The sequence below is a fragment of the Uloborus diversus genome, chromosome 3 (assembly GCF_026930045.1).
Source record: "Uloborus diversus isolate 005 chromosome 3, Udiv.v.3.1, whole genome shotgun sequence".
NCBI lineage: Eukaryota > Metazoa > Arthropoda > Arachnida > Araneae > Uloboridae > Uloborus > Uloborus diversus.
The window spans coordinates 215,728,731-215,745,322 of record NC_072733.1 but is presented as its reverse complement, the minus strand read 5'-3'; the positions used below and the strand labels follow the sequence as shown (position 1 = coordinate 215,745,322).

General features: G+C 38.4%; 1 protein-coding gene across 1 annotated transcript in view; it reads right to left on the bottom strand.

The window, feature by feature from the left end:
- Nucleotides 1-2,774: 2,774 nt before the first annotated feature.
- Nucleotides 2,775-16,592, bottom strand: part of LOC129219172 (uncharacterized) — a 92,668-nt gene continuing 78,850 nt past the window's right edge. The window contains exons 2-3 of the mRNA XM_054853492.1: nucleotides 12,997-13,442; nucleotides 2,775-10,452 (exon numbers count right to left, since the gene is read on the bottom strand). Coding sequence (XP_054709467.1) covers nucleotides 2,775-10,452; nucleotides 12,997-13,442 — 8,124 coding nt within the window. The remainder of the gene's footprint in view (nucleotides 10,453-12,996; nucleotides 13,443-16,592) is intronic.

Genomic DNA, 16,592 nt, shown 5'->3' with positions numbered 1-16,592 from the left:
CCAACACCAAATTAACTAAATGTTTGTGCTGTGTAAAATTGGATAGAATATTTTACAGAACATTTTACCTGCAAATCAGAACATCAGTTACTATTGAAAATGTGCAATCCAATCGAAATTCAAAATAATAGTTTTTTGTTTTTTCATGGTGTCGGACGTAAGATAAAAATTGCGTCCGACACCGCATTACGTCCGACACCAAAATTTTAAAATTTAATACCTAGTTCTAGCTATGGGATTTCTCTGAATTCAAACAGAGGAGGTGAGGGACTGCAGTTCTCATTTATTTGCACTGTATTCATTAAAAATGTCTTTATTAATAGTTGTACTTCCTTTAAAAGATTTCTTTTTAATAATGAACCAGGAAATAGATTAACCATTACTCATCCAATTTTTTACAAAATATATTTTTTTCTAGAAAAACTGAACTTAAAAAAGAATTATGAATATACATTTTTTTTTTCAAACATCTCAACTCCACAAAGTTCAGTGTTAAACATGAGTTAAATCAGTGTTCATTCTTCGGCAGTATATAATATATACCACACAATGTATGCTTTTGTATTTATCATGAGAATGTAAGGCTGATTTTACAAGCACTGAAAACATGGGGCTCAGACCTTAATGTAGAATTCTCAAGTTTTATTGAGCAAATAACTTGCAATCCTGGAATAAAAACGCGCAAGTACTCTGAATGTGAGTTTTGCATTAATAAAATTCACTTGTTCAAATCAAAAGCAGACATCCAAACTACCCCAATACAATATTTTCAGTGGCAAAAAGGTGATGATATAATGTCAAAAGTAGAATTACTTAGTACATGCAGAGAGGCTTTTGGGGAACTTGTAAAACAGAAACGAAATTTTCTCCTTCACACGTTTGTTAAACGAGAGCAAGCTCAGACTTTTGAGCAGTTTAAATCTCAAGTCAATGGTGAAAATGTTGTAAGGCAGCTAGATTTTTCTGAAAACCCTGCAATATTACATCAAAATGAAATTCAATCGGCACATCGGGCACATAGCCAAGCCACAGTCTTCACAGCTCGCGCATGGATTTCCAAAGAAATCGCTCAAAGTTTTGCCATAATTTCCGATACTTTAGATCACACTAAAATCACTATATACATAAATTTGTAAGTTACCTTTTAGATTTCCTTAAAGCCAACTACCCAAGTATTCAAAACTTTCAAATTTTCTCAGATGGGCCCAGTTTGCAATTTAAACAAAGATATTTATTTGACCAGAAGTGCAATATGAAACTAATCTGGAATTTTTTTGCGACGTCCCATGGGAAAGGGGTTGTTGATGGCATAGGTGGTACAATAAAAAGAACTGTTTGAAGCAATGTAAGAGCTGGAAAGGTGTTCATCAGTACACCGCTAGAGTATGCATCTGTGGCATCGTCATTAATTAAAGACGTGCATGTACACTACATATCATCGGAAGAAATCATGCAGGATTCCGCAACTTTGCTCCAATATTGGGACAAAATCCTTCCAGTTCCAAGTATTTAATCCGTGCAACTGTGTCAAAGCGATTTTGTCCAATAAAATTTGTATTTCAGACACCTCTTCTTCAAAAACGTTTAAAAGACTGTTATGCTGTTTACAGAAGAAGTGTTTGACAGTGATGTCTCCGACGAATTTGAAGATATGGATTTTATTTCAAATCTTAAAGTAAATGACTGGGTTATCATTTGGTATGAGTCTGTACGTTACCCAGGATGCATCACTCAATTAAATTTTGAAGAGAAATAAGTCTCAGTGATGCATAGGGCAGAAGGTCACTTTAAATGGCAAAAGGAAGGAGGATAAAATCTTTTACATGAAAGAAAATATCTTTAAAAAAATTTCTCCACCTATCCCAATAGGAAGTAGAGGACAATTCACATTTAATGAAAATATTTAAAGTAATAGTGTAATATATCTCATTCATTATCCTTTACCATATTATTTAAGACTCAAAACAAAAATAAAATTTATTTAACTTGGTATTTAAAACTTTTATTTACGTCCGACACCATGTAGTTTTGTACATATTACGTCCGACACCAAGATTTTACATCCGACACCAGTCCCAAATTCCATATTTCAAGTCTTAATACTTCCAAAATTAAAAGTTTTTCAATGTGTTATTTATCTTTCATCATTGTTCTTTGGCATAAAAGTAGTTACAATATTATGGATTAAACCATTGACCTGAATCTTAGTTTTCAGTTTTGCAAGTCTCATTTTTCAGATTCAGCTCATACGTCCGACACCAAAATTTTATAATTTTTTTTGTCTAAATAAAATTTTTTGTCAGAAATTCTTTTTATGGTTAATAATTCTACACATATGGGTAAGTATTTAAAAAAATATTTTGATCAGTTACAAAATTGCATACCAGCAAAATTAATTGTTTTTTAAAGCAAATTTCGTGCAATTCTTACGTCCGACACCGTGGAATTACCCCACTTGTTGTGCACCACAAAAAATAAAAAGGGAGAAAAGGCATATTTTAAAACAAAAACAAAATGTAAGACAGTCTCACTTTAAGGAAAACACAGTAATAATGAGTTCAAAGTAACAAAAAAAAGCCATTATTTTGAACTAAAAGAATGAATAATAGTTCTGACTTAAAAGAAGAAGTATTTGTATTATGCTGCACAGTCTGATGACAAAGTTCTTTTAAAAATTTCATATCTTTGAAGAGCTTAGATAGTTAGAATAGAAGTTTTCCTAGAGGTAGAATATTATTTCAGGGATTCAAAGCAAAATAAGAAAATGGCTTTCTTTAAGATTCAACTATGAAAGCCTTAACAAAATTTTTCATTTCATGCTCACTCAAAAAAGCTAATATGACTTCGATGCACAACCATGGCAGTAGAGGTAATTTACGAGACAAAAAAGCGAAGCATTGCCAACACTGACCATTTAGGATTCGTCTCCTTTCAGCCCTCCTTATTTTGAAAGAAAGTAATTCGCCATAATTTGGAAAGTTTAAAGCAGCTTTGTCCACAAGCAAAACACTATGACCGTTTTCCTTCCTCAGACATCGTGCTACCTTGCTTATATGTCTACAAGAAATATCATGCAGAGAGAGAATATTTTTGTCCAACTTTGTCTGCTTCATCCGCTGTAACTCAGCTTCAAATTCCGAAAGCAGGGATACAAAGTAGCTAATATAATCATTCTCAAGACCCACGTCATTCCAATCAATACAAATATCTCTCAGAGCACACATCGAAAGAATAATTTTTGCAACATCATTATTTCCTTTATTCAGAGAAACTTTCAAAGGGTACAGCCCTTTATTATTATTCACACATGGATTCATGTCACAAAACAAAAGCTTCTTGACCACTTCTACATATGCATTTTCTGAAGCATAATGCAAAGCAGTCTCTCCATCTTCATCTTTTATGTTGTTTTCGGCATCTGCCTCAGCAAGTACTTCCGCTGCTTTTTGGCTTCGCTCTTTCAAAGCTACATGGAGGGCCGTCCTTCCTGATTTATCTTGAAGACGGGTATTAGCACCCAAAGTCAACAACTTCCTTACAACTTCATCATAATTGCACTTTGATGCATAATGTAAGGCACTCTTTCCATCTTCATCTTGAATGTTGTTTGTAGAGTCTGCCTCGACAAGCAATTCTGCTGCATCTCGGCTACGCTCTTTTAAAGCTACGTGGAGGGCTGTCTTCCCCGATTTGTCTTGAAGACGGGTATTAGCACCTGAAGCCAACAGTTTCCTTGCAACATCTTCATAATCACGCTCTGATGCATAATGTAATGCAGTCTTTCCATATTTATCTTGAATGTTGTTTTCCGAGTCGGCCTCGGCAAGCAATTCAGCTGCCTTTTTGCTGCCCTCTTTTAAAGCTACATGGAGGGCCGTCTTTCCCGCTTCATCTTGAAGACGGGTATTAGCACCTGAAGCCAACAGCTTCCTTACAACTTCTTCATAATTGCGCTCTGATGCATAATGTAATGCAGTCCTTCCATATTTATCTTGAATGTCGTTTGTAGAGTCAGCCTCAACAAGCAATTCTGCTGCCTTTTTGCTGCACTCTTTTAAAGCTACATGGAGGGCCGTCATTCCCGCTTCATCTTGAAGACGGGTATAAGCACCTGAAGCCAACAGCTTCCTTACAACTTCTTCATAATTGCGCTCTGATGCAAAATGTAATGCAGTGTTTCCATATTTATCCTGAATGTTGTTTTCCGAGTCAGCCTCGACAAGTAATTCTGCTGCATCTCGGCTACGCTCTTTTAAAGCTACGTGGAGGGCTGTCTTCCCCAATTTGTCTTGAAGACGGGTATTAGCACCTGAAGCCAACAGTTTCCTTACAACATCTTCATAATCGCGCTCTGATGCATAATGTAATGCAGTCTTTCCATATTTATCTTGAATGTTGTTTTCCGAGACGGCCTCGACAAGCAATTCAGCTGCCTTTTTGCTGCCCTCTTTTAAAGCTACATGGAGGGCCGTCTTTCCCGCTTCATCTTGAAGACGGGTATTAGCACCTGAAGCCAACAGCTTCCTTACAACTTCTTCATAATTGCGCTCTGATGCATAATGTAATGCAGTCCTTCCATATTTATCTTGAATGTCGTTTGTAGAGTCAGCCTCAACAAGCAATTCTGCTGCCTTTTTGCTGCACTCTTTTAAAGCTACATGGAGGGCCGTCATTCCCGCTTCATCTTGAAGACGGGTATAAGCACCTGAAGCCAACAGCTTCCTTACAACTTCTTCATAATTGCGCTCTGATGCAAAATGTAATGCAGTGTTTCCATATTTATCCTGAATGTTGTTTTCCGAGTCAGCCTCGACAAGTAATTCTGCTGCATCTCGGCTACGCTCTTTTAAAGCTACGTGGAGGGCTGTCTTCCCCAATTTGTCTTGAAGACGGGTATTAGCACCTGAAGCCAACAGTTTCCTTACAACATCTTCATAATCGCGCTCTGATGCATAATGTAATGCAGTCTTTCCATATTTATCTTGAATGTTGTTTTCCGAGTCGGCCTCGACAAGCAATTCAGCTGCCTTTTTGCTGCCCTCTTTTAAAGCTACATGGAGGGCCGTCTTTCCCGCTTCATCTTGAAGACGGGTATTAGCACCTGAAGCCAACAGCTTCCTTACAACTTCTTCATAATTGCGCTCTGATGCATAATGTAATGCAGTCTTTCCATATTTATCTTGAATGTCGTTTGTAGAGTCAGCCTCAACAAGCAATTCTGCTGCCTTTTTGCTGCTCTCTTTTAAAGCTACATGGAGGGCCGTCTTTCCCGTTTTGTCTTGAAGACTGGTATTAGCACTTGAAGCCAACAGCTTCCTTACAACATCTTCATAATCACGCTCTGATGCATAATGTAATGCAGTCTTTCCATCCTTATCTTGAATGTTGTTTGTAGAATTTGCCTCGACAAGCAATTCTGCTGCCTTTTTGCTGTGCTCTTTTAAGGCTACATGGAGGGCCGTTTTTCCTGCTTCATCTTGAAGACGGGTATTAGCAGCTGAAGCCAACAGCTTCCTTACAACTTCTTCATAATCGCGCTCTGATGCATAATGCAATGCAGTCTTTCCATCCTTATCTTGAATGTTGTTTGTAGAGTCTACCTCGACAAGCAATTCTGCTGCATTATGGCTATGATTTCTCAAAGCTACGTGGAGGGCAGTCTTTCCCTCTTTGTCTTGAAGACGGGTATTAGCACCTGAAGCCAACAGCTTCCTTACAACATCTTCATAACCGCACTCTGAAGCATAATGTAATGCAGTCTTTCCATCCTTATCTTGAATGTTGTTTGTAGAGTCTACTCCGACAAGCAATTCTGCTGCCTTTTTGCTGTGCTCTTTTAAGGCTACATGGAGGGCCGTTTTTCCTGCTTCATCTTGAAGACGGGTATTAGCAGCTGAAGCCAACAGCTTCCTTACACCTTCTTCATAATCGCGCTCTGATGCATAATGCAATGCAGTCTTTCCATCCTTATCTTGAATGTTGTTTGTAGAGTCTGCCTCGACAAGCAATTCTGCTGCCTTTTTGCTGTTCTCTTTTAAAGCTACATGGAGGGCCATCTTTCCCGCTTCATCTTGAAGACGGGTATTAGCACCTGAAGCTAACAGCTTCCTCAGAACTTCTTCATAATCGCGCTCTGATGCATAATGTAATGCAGTCTTTCCATCCTTATCTTGAATGTTGTTTGTAGAGTCTGCCTCTACAAGCAATTCTGCTGCCTTTTTGCTGCTCTCTTTTAAAGCTACATGGAGGGCCGTCTTTCCCGCTTCATCTTGAAGACGGGTATTAGCACCTGAAGCCAACAGTTTCCTTACAACTTCTGCATAATTGCGCTTTGATGCATAATGTAAGGCAGTCTTTCCATATTTATCTTGAATGTTGTTTTCCGAGTCAGCCTCAACAAGCAATTCTGCTGCATTATGGCTATGATTTCTCAAAGCTACGTGGAGGGCAGTCTTTCCCGCTTTGTCTTGAAGACGGGTATTAGCACCTGAAGCCAACAGTTTCCTTACAACATCTTCATAACCGCACTCTGAAGCATAATGTAACGCAGTCTTTCCATCCTTATCTTGAATGTTGTTTGTAGAATCTACCTCGACAAGCAATTCTGCTGCCTTTTTGCTGCGCTCTTTTAAGGCTACATGGAGGGCCGTTTTTCCTGCTTCATCTTGAAGACGGGTATTAGCAGCTGAAGCCAACAGCTTCCTTACAACTTCTTCATAACCGCGCTCTGATGCGTAATGTAATGCAGTCTTTCCATCCTTATCTTGAATGTTGTTTGTAGAGTCTGCCTCGACAAGCAATTCTGCTGCCTTTTTGCTGCTCTCTTTTAAAGCTACATGGAGGGCCGTCTTTCCCGCTTCGTCTTGAAGACGGGTATTAGCACCTGAAGCCAACAGCTTCCTTAGAACTTCTTCATAATCGCGCTCTGATGCATAATGTAATGCAGTCTTTCCATCCTTATCTTGAATGTTGTTTGTAGAGTCTACCTCGACAAGCAATTCTGCTGCCTTTTTGCTGTGCTCTTTTAAGGCTACATGGAGGGCCGTTTTTCCTGCTTCATCTTGAAGACTGGTATTAGCACCTGAAGCCAACAGCTTCCTTACAACATCTTCATAATCGCGCTCTGATGCATAATGTAATGCAGTCCTTCCATCTTCATCTTGAATGTTGTTTGTAGAGTATGCCTCGACGAGCAATTCTGCTGCCTCTTTGCTGCACTCTTTTAAAGCTACATGGAGGGCCGTCTTTCCCGCTTCGTCTTGAAGACGGGTATTAGCACCTGAAGCCAACAGCTTCCTTACAACTTCTTCATAATCGCGCTCTGATGCATAATGTAATGCAGTCTTTCCATCCTTATCTTGAATGTTGTTTGTAGAGTCTGCCTCGACAAGCAATTCTGCTGCCTTTCTGCTGCTCTCTTTTAAAGCTACATGGAGGGCCGTCTTTCCCGCTTCGTCTTGAAGACGGGTATTAGCACCTGAAGCCAACAGCTTCCTTACAACTTCTTCATAATCGCGCTCTGATGCATAATGTAATGCAGTCTTTCCATCCATATCTTGAATGTTGTTTGTAGAGTCTGCCTCGACAAGCAATTCTGCTGCCTTTCTGCTGCTCTCTTTTAAAGCTACATGGAGGGCCGTCTTTCCCGCTTCGTCTTGAAGACGGGTATTAGCACCTGAAGCCAACAGCTTCCTTAGAACTTCTTCATAATCACGCTCTGATGCATAATGTAATGCAGTCTTTCCATCCTTATCTTGAATGTTGTTTGTAGAGTTTGCCTCGACAAGCAATTCTGCTGCCTTTTTGCTGCTCTCTTTTAAAGCTACATGGAGGGCCGTCTTTCCCGCTTCGTCTTGAAGACGGGTATTAGCACCTGAAGCCAACAGCTTCCTTAGAACTTCTTCATAATCACGCTCTGATGCATAATGTAATGCAGTCTTTCCATCCTTATCTTGAATGTTGTTTGTAGAGTTTGCCTCGACAAGCAATTCTGCTGCCTTTTTGCTGCTCTCTTTTAAAGCTACATGGAGGGCCGTCTTTCCCGTTTCGTCTTGAAGACTGGTATTAGCACCTGAAGCCAACAGCTTCCTTACAACATCTTCATAATCGTGCTCTGATGCATAATGTAATGCAGTCTTTCCATCCTTATCTTGAATGTTGTTTGTAGAGTTTGCCTCGACGAGCAATTCTGCTGCCTCTTTGCTGCGCTCTTTTAAAGCTACATGGAAGGCCGTCTTTCCCGTTTCGTCTTGAAGACGGGTATTAGCACCTGAAGCCAACAGCTTCCTTACAACGTCTTCATAATCGCGCTCTGATGCATAATGTAAAGCAGTCTTTCCATATTTATCTTGAATGTTGTTTTCCGAGTCAGCCTCGACAAGCAATTCTGCTGCATTATGGCTATGATTTCTCAAAGCTACGTGGAGGGCAGTCATTCCCTCTTTGTCTTGAAGACGGGTATTAGCACCTGAAGCCAACAGCTTCCTTACAACTTCTTCATAATCACGCTCTGATGCATAATGTAAAGCAGCCTTTCCATATTTATCTTGAATGTTGTTTTCCGAGTCAGCCTCGACAAGCAATTCTGCTGCCTTTTTGCTGTGCTCTTTTAAGGCTACATGGAGGGCCGTTTTTCCTGCTTCATCTTGAAGACGGGTATTAGCAGCTGAAGCCAACAGCTTCCTTACAACTTCTTCATAATCGCGCTCTGATGCATAATGCAATGCAGTCTTTCCATCCTTATCTTGAATGTTGTTTGTAGAGTCTACCTCGACAAGCAATTCTACTGCCTTTTTGCTATGCTCTTTTAAGCCTACATGGAGGGCCGTCTTTCCCGCTTCATCTTGAAGACGGGTATTAGCAGCTGAAGACAACAGCTTCCTTACAACTTCTTCATAATCGCGCTCTGATGCATAATGTAATGCAGTCTTTCCATCCTTATCTTGAATGTTGTTTGTAGAGTCTGCCTCGACAAGCAATTCTGCTGCCTTTTTGCTGCTCTCTTTTAAAGCTACATGGAGGGCCGTCTTTCCCGCTTCGTCTTGAAGACGGGTATTAGCACCTGAAGCCAACAGCTTCTTTAGAATTTCTTCATAATCGCGCTCTGATGCATAATGTAATGCAGTCTTTCCATCCTTATCTTGAATGTTGTTTGTAGAGTCTGCCTCGACAAGCAATTCTGCTGCCTTTTTGCTGCGCTCTTTTAAAGCTACATGGACGGCCGTCTTTCCCGCTTCATCTTGAAGACGGGTATTAGCACCTGAAGCCAACAGCTTCCTTACAACTTCTTCATAATCGCACTCTGATGCATAATGTAAGGCAGTCTTTCCATATTTATCTTGAATGTTGTTTTCCGAGTCAGCCTCGACAAGCAATTCTGCTGCATTATGGCTATGATTTCTCAAAGCTACGTGGAGGGCAGTCTTTCCCTCTTTGTCTTGAAGACGGGTATTAGCACCTGAAGCCAACAGCTTCCTTACAACTTCTTCATAATCGTGCTCTGATGCATAATGTAATGCAGTCTTTCCATCCTTATCTTGAATGTTGTTTTCCGAGTCAGCCTCGACAAGCAGTTCTGCTGCATTATGGCTATGATTTCTCAAAGCTACGTGGAGGGCAGTCTTTCCCTCTTTGTCTTGAAGACGGGTATTAGCACCTGAAGCCAACAGCTTCCTTACAACTTCTTCATAATCGCACTCTGATGCATAATGTAATGCAGTCTTTCCATCCTTATCATGAATGTTGTTTTCCAAGTCAGCCTCGACAAGCAATTCTGCTGCCTTTTGGCTATGATTTTTTAAAGCTACGTGGAGGGCTGTCCTTCCCGCTTCGTCTTGAAGACTGGTATTAGCACCTGAAACCAACAGTTTCCTTACAACATCTTCATAATCGCGTTTTGATGCATAATGTAATGCAGTCTTTCCATCCTTATCTTGAATGTTGTTTTCCGACTCCGCCTCGACAAGCAATTCTGCTGCACCTTGGCTACGCTTTTTCAAAGCTACATGGAGGGCTGTCTTTCCCGATTTGTCTTGAAGTCTGGTATTAACACCAGCAGCTAAAAGTTTCTTTACAACTTCTACATATTTCTTTTCTGTTGCATAATGCAAGGCAGTCTTACCATTTTTATCTTGTATGTCATACTTCGCGTTTGCGTTGGTAAGAACTTTTGTTGTTTCTTCGTAGCTATGTTTCAAAGCTATATGGAGAGCGGTCATGCCCGCTTGCTCTTGCAGGCTCATATCAGCACCCACAGACAACAGCAGTAATGCTATTTGCTTATTCCCTTGTTCGGCAGCTATGTGTAAGGCTGTCTTTCCGTATTCGTCTTGCACATCTACCAAGTGCATTTCATTCTGAAGAATCTCTTTAAGAGTAATGATATCCCAACAGGAAACGGCATCATGCATCTTTGTTCTTCGGTATGTAAGACTCGAAATTTTATATTTCTTTCTGAAAAGAAAAAAAAAAGCTATACTATCCGATCAGTATACAGTCAAATTTTGTGTTGAACTACTGAAGTAAGGAGACGTTGGGCGTGATTTGCCAAATGTTCAAGGAAGAAAGCATACCACAACTGCAGTAAGTGCAAAAAAGGTGGCCGAGAGAATTTGGAGACCAAGCCCTCCTTATAGACTATCGTCTCATTCTTAAAATCAAACATAGTCTGCTTTCACTTCCCTTTATCGCGCTTTTGATATTTGTTCCTCATGGGAACTTCTTAATGTGGACCTTAATTATCTAAAAGCTGTGGCAATTGATAGAGAGTATCCGCCAACTTGAATTGATTCTATTTATAAACGAGCAGATGTGTGCATCACATGACTTCCTTTTACTCCAATTTAATGTCATTTCCCCATTACTGGCAATTTTAATGTGATTAAATAGTTTACTCTCTAAATATCACCAGCAACGGCCAAATTGAAACAGATTTTTAAAAAAATCGCCAAATTTGTCGCCAAGTTAGCGACCAAAAGACTGCCGATATATCGCCAAGTGTCCGCCAAATTATAATACCACTTAAGTTTACATCGAAATTAACAATGATTCCCCCCCAAAAAGGGGCAAAAGACCCCTTTAGAAACACCCGAATGCAACCAAATGGGGAGGTGCACAACTAGACCCCACTAGGAGTCTACATAACAATTTCAACTTTCTAGGACATTCCGTTCATGAGTTATGCGACATACATACGCACATAGGCACGTTCATAGATACGTCACGAGAAAACTCGTTGTAATTTCTCGGGAATCGTTAAAATGGATATTTCGCATGTCTATACGTTCTTAGGCACTTATCCACATGTGGTCGAGTCGAAAAACCCTCAACATTCATTCGGAGGTGAGCAAAATGGAAATTAAGGTCGATTTTTGAGTGAAAATTTTTTCGCGAATACAATACTTCCTTTTTTGTAAAAGGAAGTAAAACTCTTTAATAAATCCAAAACAAATGTTCTTAACCGAACCTTCATCAGAAATAACTTGGTTGTTTTGCCATTCTTTCAATCTGTAAGCTATCAGGTTGCTAAATTCTATAACGTTTCCAATTCCAGATATGGTGTTCTTTCCTATTAATAAACTTTCATTCTCTTCTCTTTAAGATCCTATTCACCCTCTTAATTGTTGTGGTATTTATAAGACTAATTGTAGTTGTAAACTTGCCTATATTGGACAGACTTGACGTGCTTTAAAATTTCGCTTGAAAGAGCATTGAAATTAAGTGAAAAAACAAATAAGACTAGTATAGCTCAATATTCGATTTACTCTTTTGATTTTAACTCTCATCAGATTGTTCGAAAATGCCCCAAATCATTAGATCTTTACTTTGGGAATCTTGTCTTATTTTGAGGAAGTTCTAACTTAGGTAATGATCTTAAAGCAGATCCGTAATTTTCCAATGTCTGGCTCCCATATCTTTAACATCGTACTTTCCCCATCCATTTTTTCTGTTTTGCACACATTATTTTTATTTTTCCATTCATTTTTATCTATCTTGCTTTGTTTATTTTTAGCTTTTTGTAATGGGTTAACACCCAGCCCCCTTTTCTTATCTTTATTTTTTCTTTTTCCGAAAATTTTTGGTTATTTCATTTCCAGCTGTTTTTTCTTCCATTCAGCTTTTCCTTTCTTGCGGTTCACGGTTATTGACATTTTCTTTTTGTTTTAGCTATGTGGCGTAATCTTTGTCCTATTCAATTATTTCTCTCGGCTTTAATGTGCCTGTGAGAGAGCTCTTGCCCTTTGCTTGCATTCCCATTGGTTCTTTTATTGCTTGAGAATTTGTTTGGTTAATTTTTAGTCGCTATTTTTATCTTTTAAGCCGTTTGCTTATCTAGCTCTTGACTTTTGTCGGATGTCTTTTCATCCATAAGCTAATTACTTTTTGCATTGAAAAAGGTGTTTCTTGTAATGCCGAAATGCGTGTCTGCAGTAATCTGCAATTTGTGCTTTTAGACGTTATTCATACTTTACATTCGAAAATGTTTTTAAAAATTACACAGAGGATTCCGTAATCCTTGCCAACGTTTTTGAAAATGTCATTAACCCCAGCTGCACAATGTATTCAGAAACGTTTTTGAAAATTAAAGAGGATTGCAAAATATTCGGAAACACTTCTCAAAATTATAGCAAAAGGATTCCGAAATACTCAGAAACGTTTCTGAAAACTTCAGAAAGAGGATTCCAAAACACTCAGAAACGTTTCTGGAAATTACAGAAAGAGGATTCCGCAATACTCGGAAAAGTATTTGAAAGTTTCATGAACCACAGCTGCCTGATATACTAGGAAACGTTTCCAGAATTTATTTTACAGTGTAGTTTTAAAAATATGTAGGGAGATAGTCGGTAAAAATTAATGAATAAAAAAAAAAGCCAGGTGTGTGAATTTTTATAGCGATTCTCAACGTCGACTCCATTACCCTAAAATTAGTCCCATTCATACTCTTCGACTCCGCAGCTCTGCTTACAAAGTGTAGAAAGACGAAATGTAAGTCCTTACCTGGGGGGTTCTTCAGAATTCAATTCATTGTCGGAACTGCGTTCACCATCCGAACTGCATTCACCATCAGAACTGTCTTCACCATCAGAAGTGTCTTCACCATCAGAACTGCATTCACAGTCAGAACTGTCTTCACCATCAGAACTGCATTCACAGTGAGAACTGCTTTCACCATCAGAACTGCTATCACTGCTATGAAAATTGCGTTCACTGTCATGAAAACTGAGTTCACTGTCATGAAAACTGAGTTCATTGCCATGAAACCTGCATTCACTATTATGAAAACTGAGTTCACTATTATGAAAACTGAGTTCCCTATTATGAAAACTGAGTTCACTGTCATGAAAACTGAGTTCTCTGTCATAAAAACTGCTTTCACCATCAGAACTGCGTTCACTGCCATGAAAATTGCGTTCACTGTCATGAAAACTGCATTCACTGTCAGACTGAAAAGGAAAAACTATCAATAGTGTCCTTTAAACATTGTCTAAAAGCATGAAAAGAACAATTTAATTTTGTTTTTTGTTTGTATGAAACAACACATATTCCATTTCCACAAAACTACTGAGCACAGCAAATGAGTTGAGAAACAGAAATAGACCTGTTCTATTGACTGTTAGGTTATTGAAATTGGGGTGGTGGTGGCCTGATCAGTAAGGCATTGGGCTTGTGACCGCCATCAGAATTTTTTGGTTTTTTTTTTTTTTTTTAAACAAAATTTTTGGAGGAAAGAAGTATTAAATTTTTTTTAACGAGAATAAGGAAGATGCATTAATTATTTTTGACGTACATCTTCCAAATTAAGTAGCCTTGTCTTTTTTCAATGAAAATCACCTTAGACACAGGATGGCATCAGAGTATGTTGCAAAAAAGGATCTGACTGTTTGATTTCATTTTAATTAAACATGATTTTTTCTGCAACGAGTATATTCTGTACGATGAAAACGTGTGACAGGGATGAAGAGATATAAAAAATGGATGAAATAAAATATTTTAAAAATCTATTTTGTTTTTGTAAGAATTTTGACCATCCTGCTCCGGCCTTTCATGGATTTACTAAAACCGGCAAAATTCAATCAGAACTAGGTTTTTAAATAACATTTTTTTGCTCTTAACTAACGATTTTTAATATACAGATTTTCTTTACAAACAAGTTTGAGTTCATGAAGAATTTTTCACTTCATTTTACTTCCATGATTTGTATCCTTTTTAAAATGGCAGTTTTTTAAATTTATCATTAGATGATTTTTACCAAACTTTCAAAAATGTTGGACTTTGCAGATGGAAGTGGAGCAGTTTAATCTTATGTTAACTATTTTTCATGAACTATTTTCACATTCTTCGATATCTAATACATAAAAGGAAGTTTTCTTTCCATAAAAATTCTCGAATTTGTATGCTCAATAGATGAATCAGTTTGACCATTTCCGGAGAATATCAATCTGTGTATGTGTTTGTGTGTGACAGATTTTTATTGGTATTTAGAGCTTGAAATTCCAAAAAACTTTCAGAAAACGCCTCCTCACCATAATTAAAGACCCTCTTAAGTTCTGTTTTTAGGGCTCAATTTCAAAAAAAAAAAAAAAATTAACGGCAAAACCGTGAATTCCTTTCTTTAATTGCATTAGTATCGAAATTCATCTGCAATTGAGTTACTGGAATTTCAATTTCCAAAACTGCCTGTGGAGGGCCCCTCAACTTCTAACATAAATATTACCAAAGATCGTCTGAAACTGTCTTTTTAAAGATACAAGTTCGAAACTTTCCCAAGGCTGCCCCTCTCCCCCTTATTCCTCTCTGCAGTTCTCGCAAACAATATTGAAAATAGTGTTAAGTTTCGTTTTTAGGGCTGAAATTCTGAAACATGTCCGGAGAAGATCTTCCGAGAACACTTCCCCCAAACATGATTGCCTTTTTGCAGCTTCAATTTCGAAAAACTGCCAGTCCGTAACGTTACCAAAGATGCATACAATCGTGTTTTTAGCAATAAAATTTCAAGAAATCACTACCTCTCCCCTTAACATGCTTGAAGACAATCTACAATTACGTTTTTGGAGATCCGATTTCAAAAAATTGCCACGGTGGGCAACGGAACTTCTCTGCCTAACATTACCAAAGATCGTTTAAAACTGTGTTTTTAGACGTAAAATTTCAAAAACGTTTCAGGGGGCGCCCCTGAACTCCCTTCTCCCTATCGTTACCAAAGGTCGTCAACAACTGCTATTGGAATTTTGATTTCGAGCCTGAGTGACACAGAACCCCCCCCCCCCTAAACATTACTAAAGACCACCCTCCACCCAAAATTGCGTTCCAGAACAACAATTTCAATAAAAGTGCGTAGGAGAGCTTCCAAACCCCTCCCCCCTCCTAACATCCCCGAAGGTCGGCTAAAATTGCGTTTGGGGAGCTTCAACTTTGAAAAACTGATCGCTACCTAACGGTGCCAAAGATGGCTTTCAATCTCGGTTTTTAACACTTAAATTTCAAAAATTTTCCAGGAACATGTCCCGAATCTTCTTTACCTAACATAACCGAAGACAATCCAAAAATACGTTTTTGGAGTACAAAATGTCGAAGAATTGCCGTGCGAGGGTCACCAAGTCTTTCCTCTGCCGAACGTTACCAAATATCGTCTAAAACAGCTTTTTAGAACTATAATTTCAAAACACTTTCGGGGAAGGGACCCCGGACCCCCTCCCCCCCAACATTACCAAACCTTTGTCTAAAACTGCGTTGTTGGAGTTTGAATTTCGAAAAATTGCCACGTAAGAGAAACTGAAATCTTTCCTCTCTCTAGCATAACTAAAGGTTGTCTAAAACTGCATTTTTAGAACTACAATTTCGAAAAAGTTCCGAAGCAGAGTCACTCAGCCACCCTTTTCCTGACATAATCGAAGCAATCAGCAATTGTGCTTTTAGAGTTTCAGTTTCAAAAAATTTCCACGCCAAGGTCACAAAGCCTCTCCTCTCCCTAAAATTACCAAAGATCGACAAAAACTGCAAATTCGTAAATTTTCCGGGAGAGAAAACTAAGGAACCATTATTTTTGAGTCAATATTATACTTACGATGGGGGTCGTATTGCTTACATCGAGTAATGATTCCCACGCTAATTAAAATCTGCGTTCTCTCTTTCTCTCTGTGTGTGTATTTTAAAATATATTAAGGGGAAAAAGGTGGGATGAGCTTGCTAAAACTCATACCCTTTTCTCTTAGATTTTTTTTATCTCGTGATGGCCCTGAAAAATTGAATGTTATCATTTTAACTGGGGCTTATGCATAAATTACAAATGTTGCAAACACATGCAATAAATAGAACCAATCTGGTAGCCGTGACACTCAAATTTGAAGTTCTGAGCAAGCAGCTAGACTAATTTTAGTATTAGCAGCGATTAGTTGCAAGATCCTAAATTTATTAGAAAAAATTATTCCTTGTACTTTTAATTGCTGTCGTAAATGTAAGCGTTCGTTTTTGCATCTGTTGTAACTTTTTTTTTATCTTAAGCAACATTATTTTGTTGAATTGTTTTGATTGATTCATTCACTCATTAAATTATTGCAAATGATGTAAATTTAACTGGGAATGCGTGACTTTAA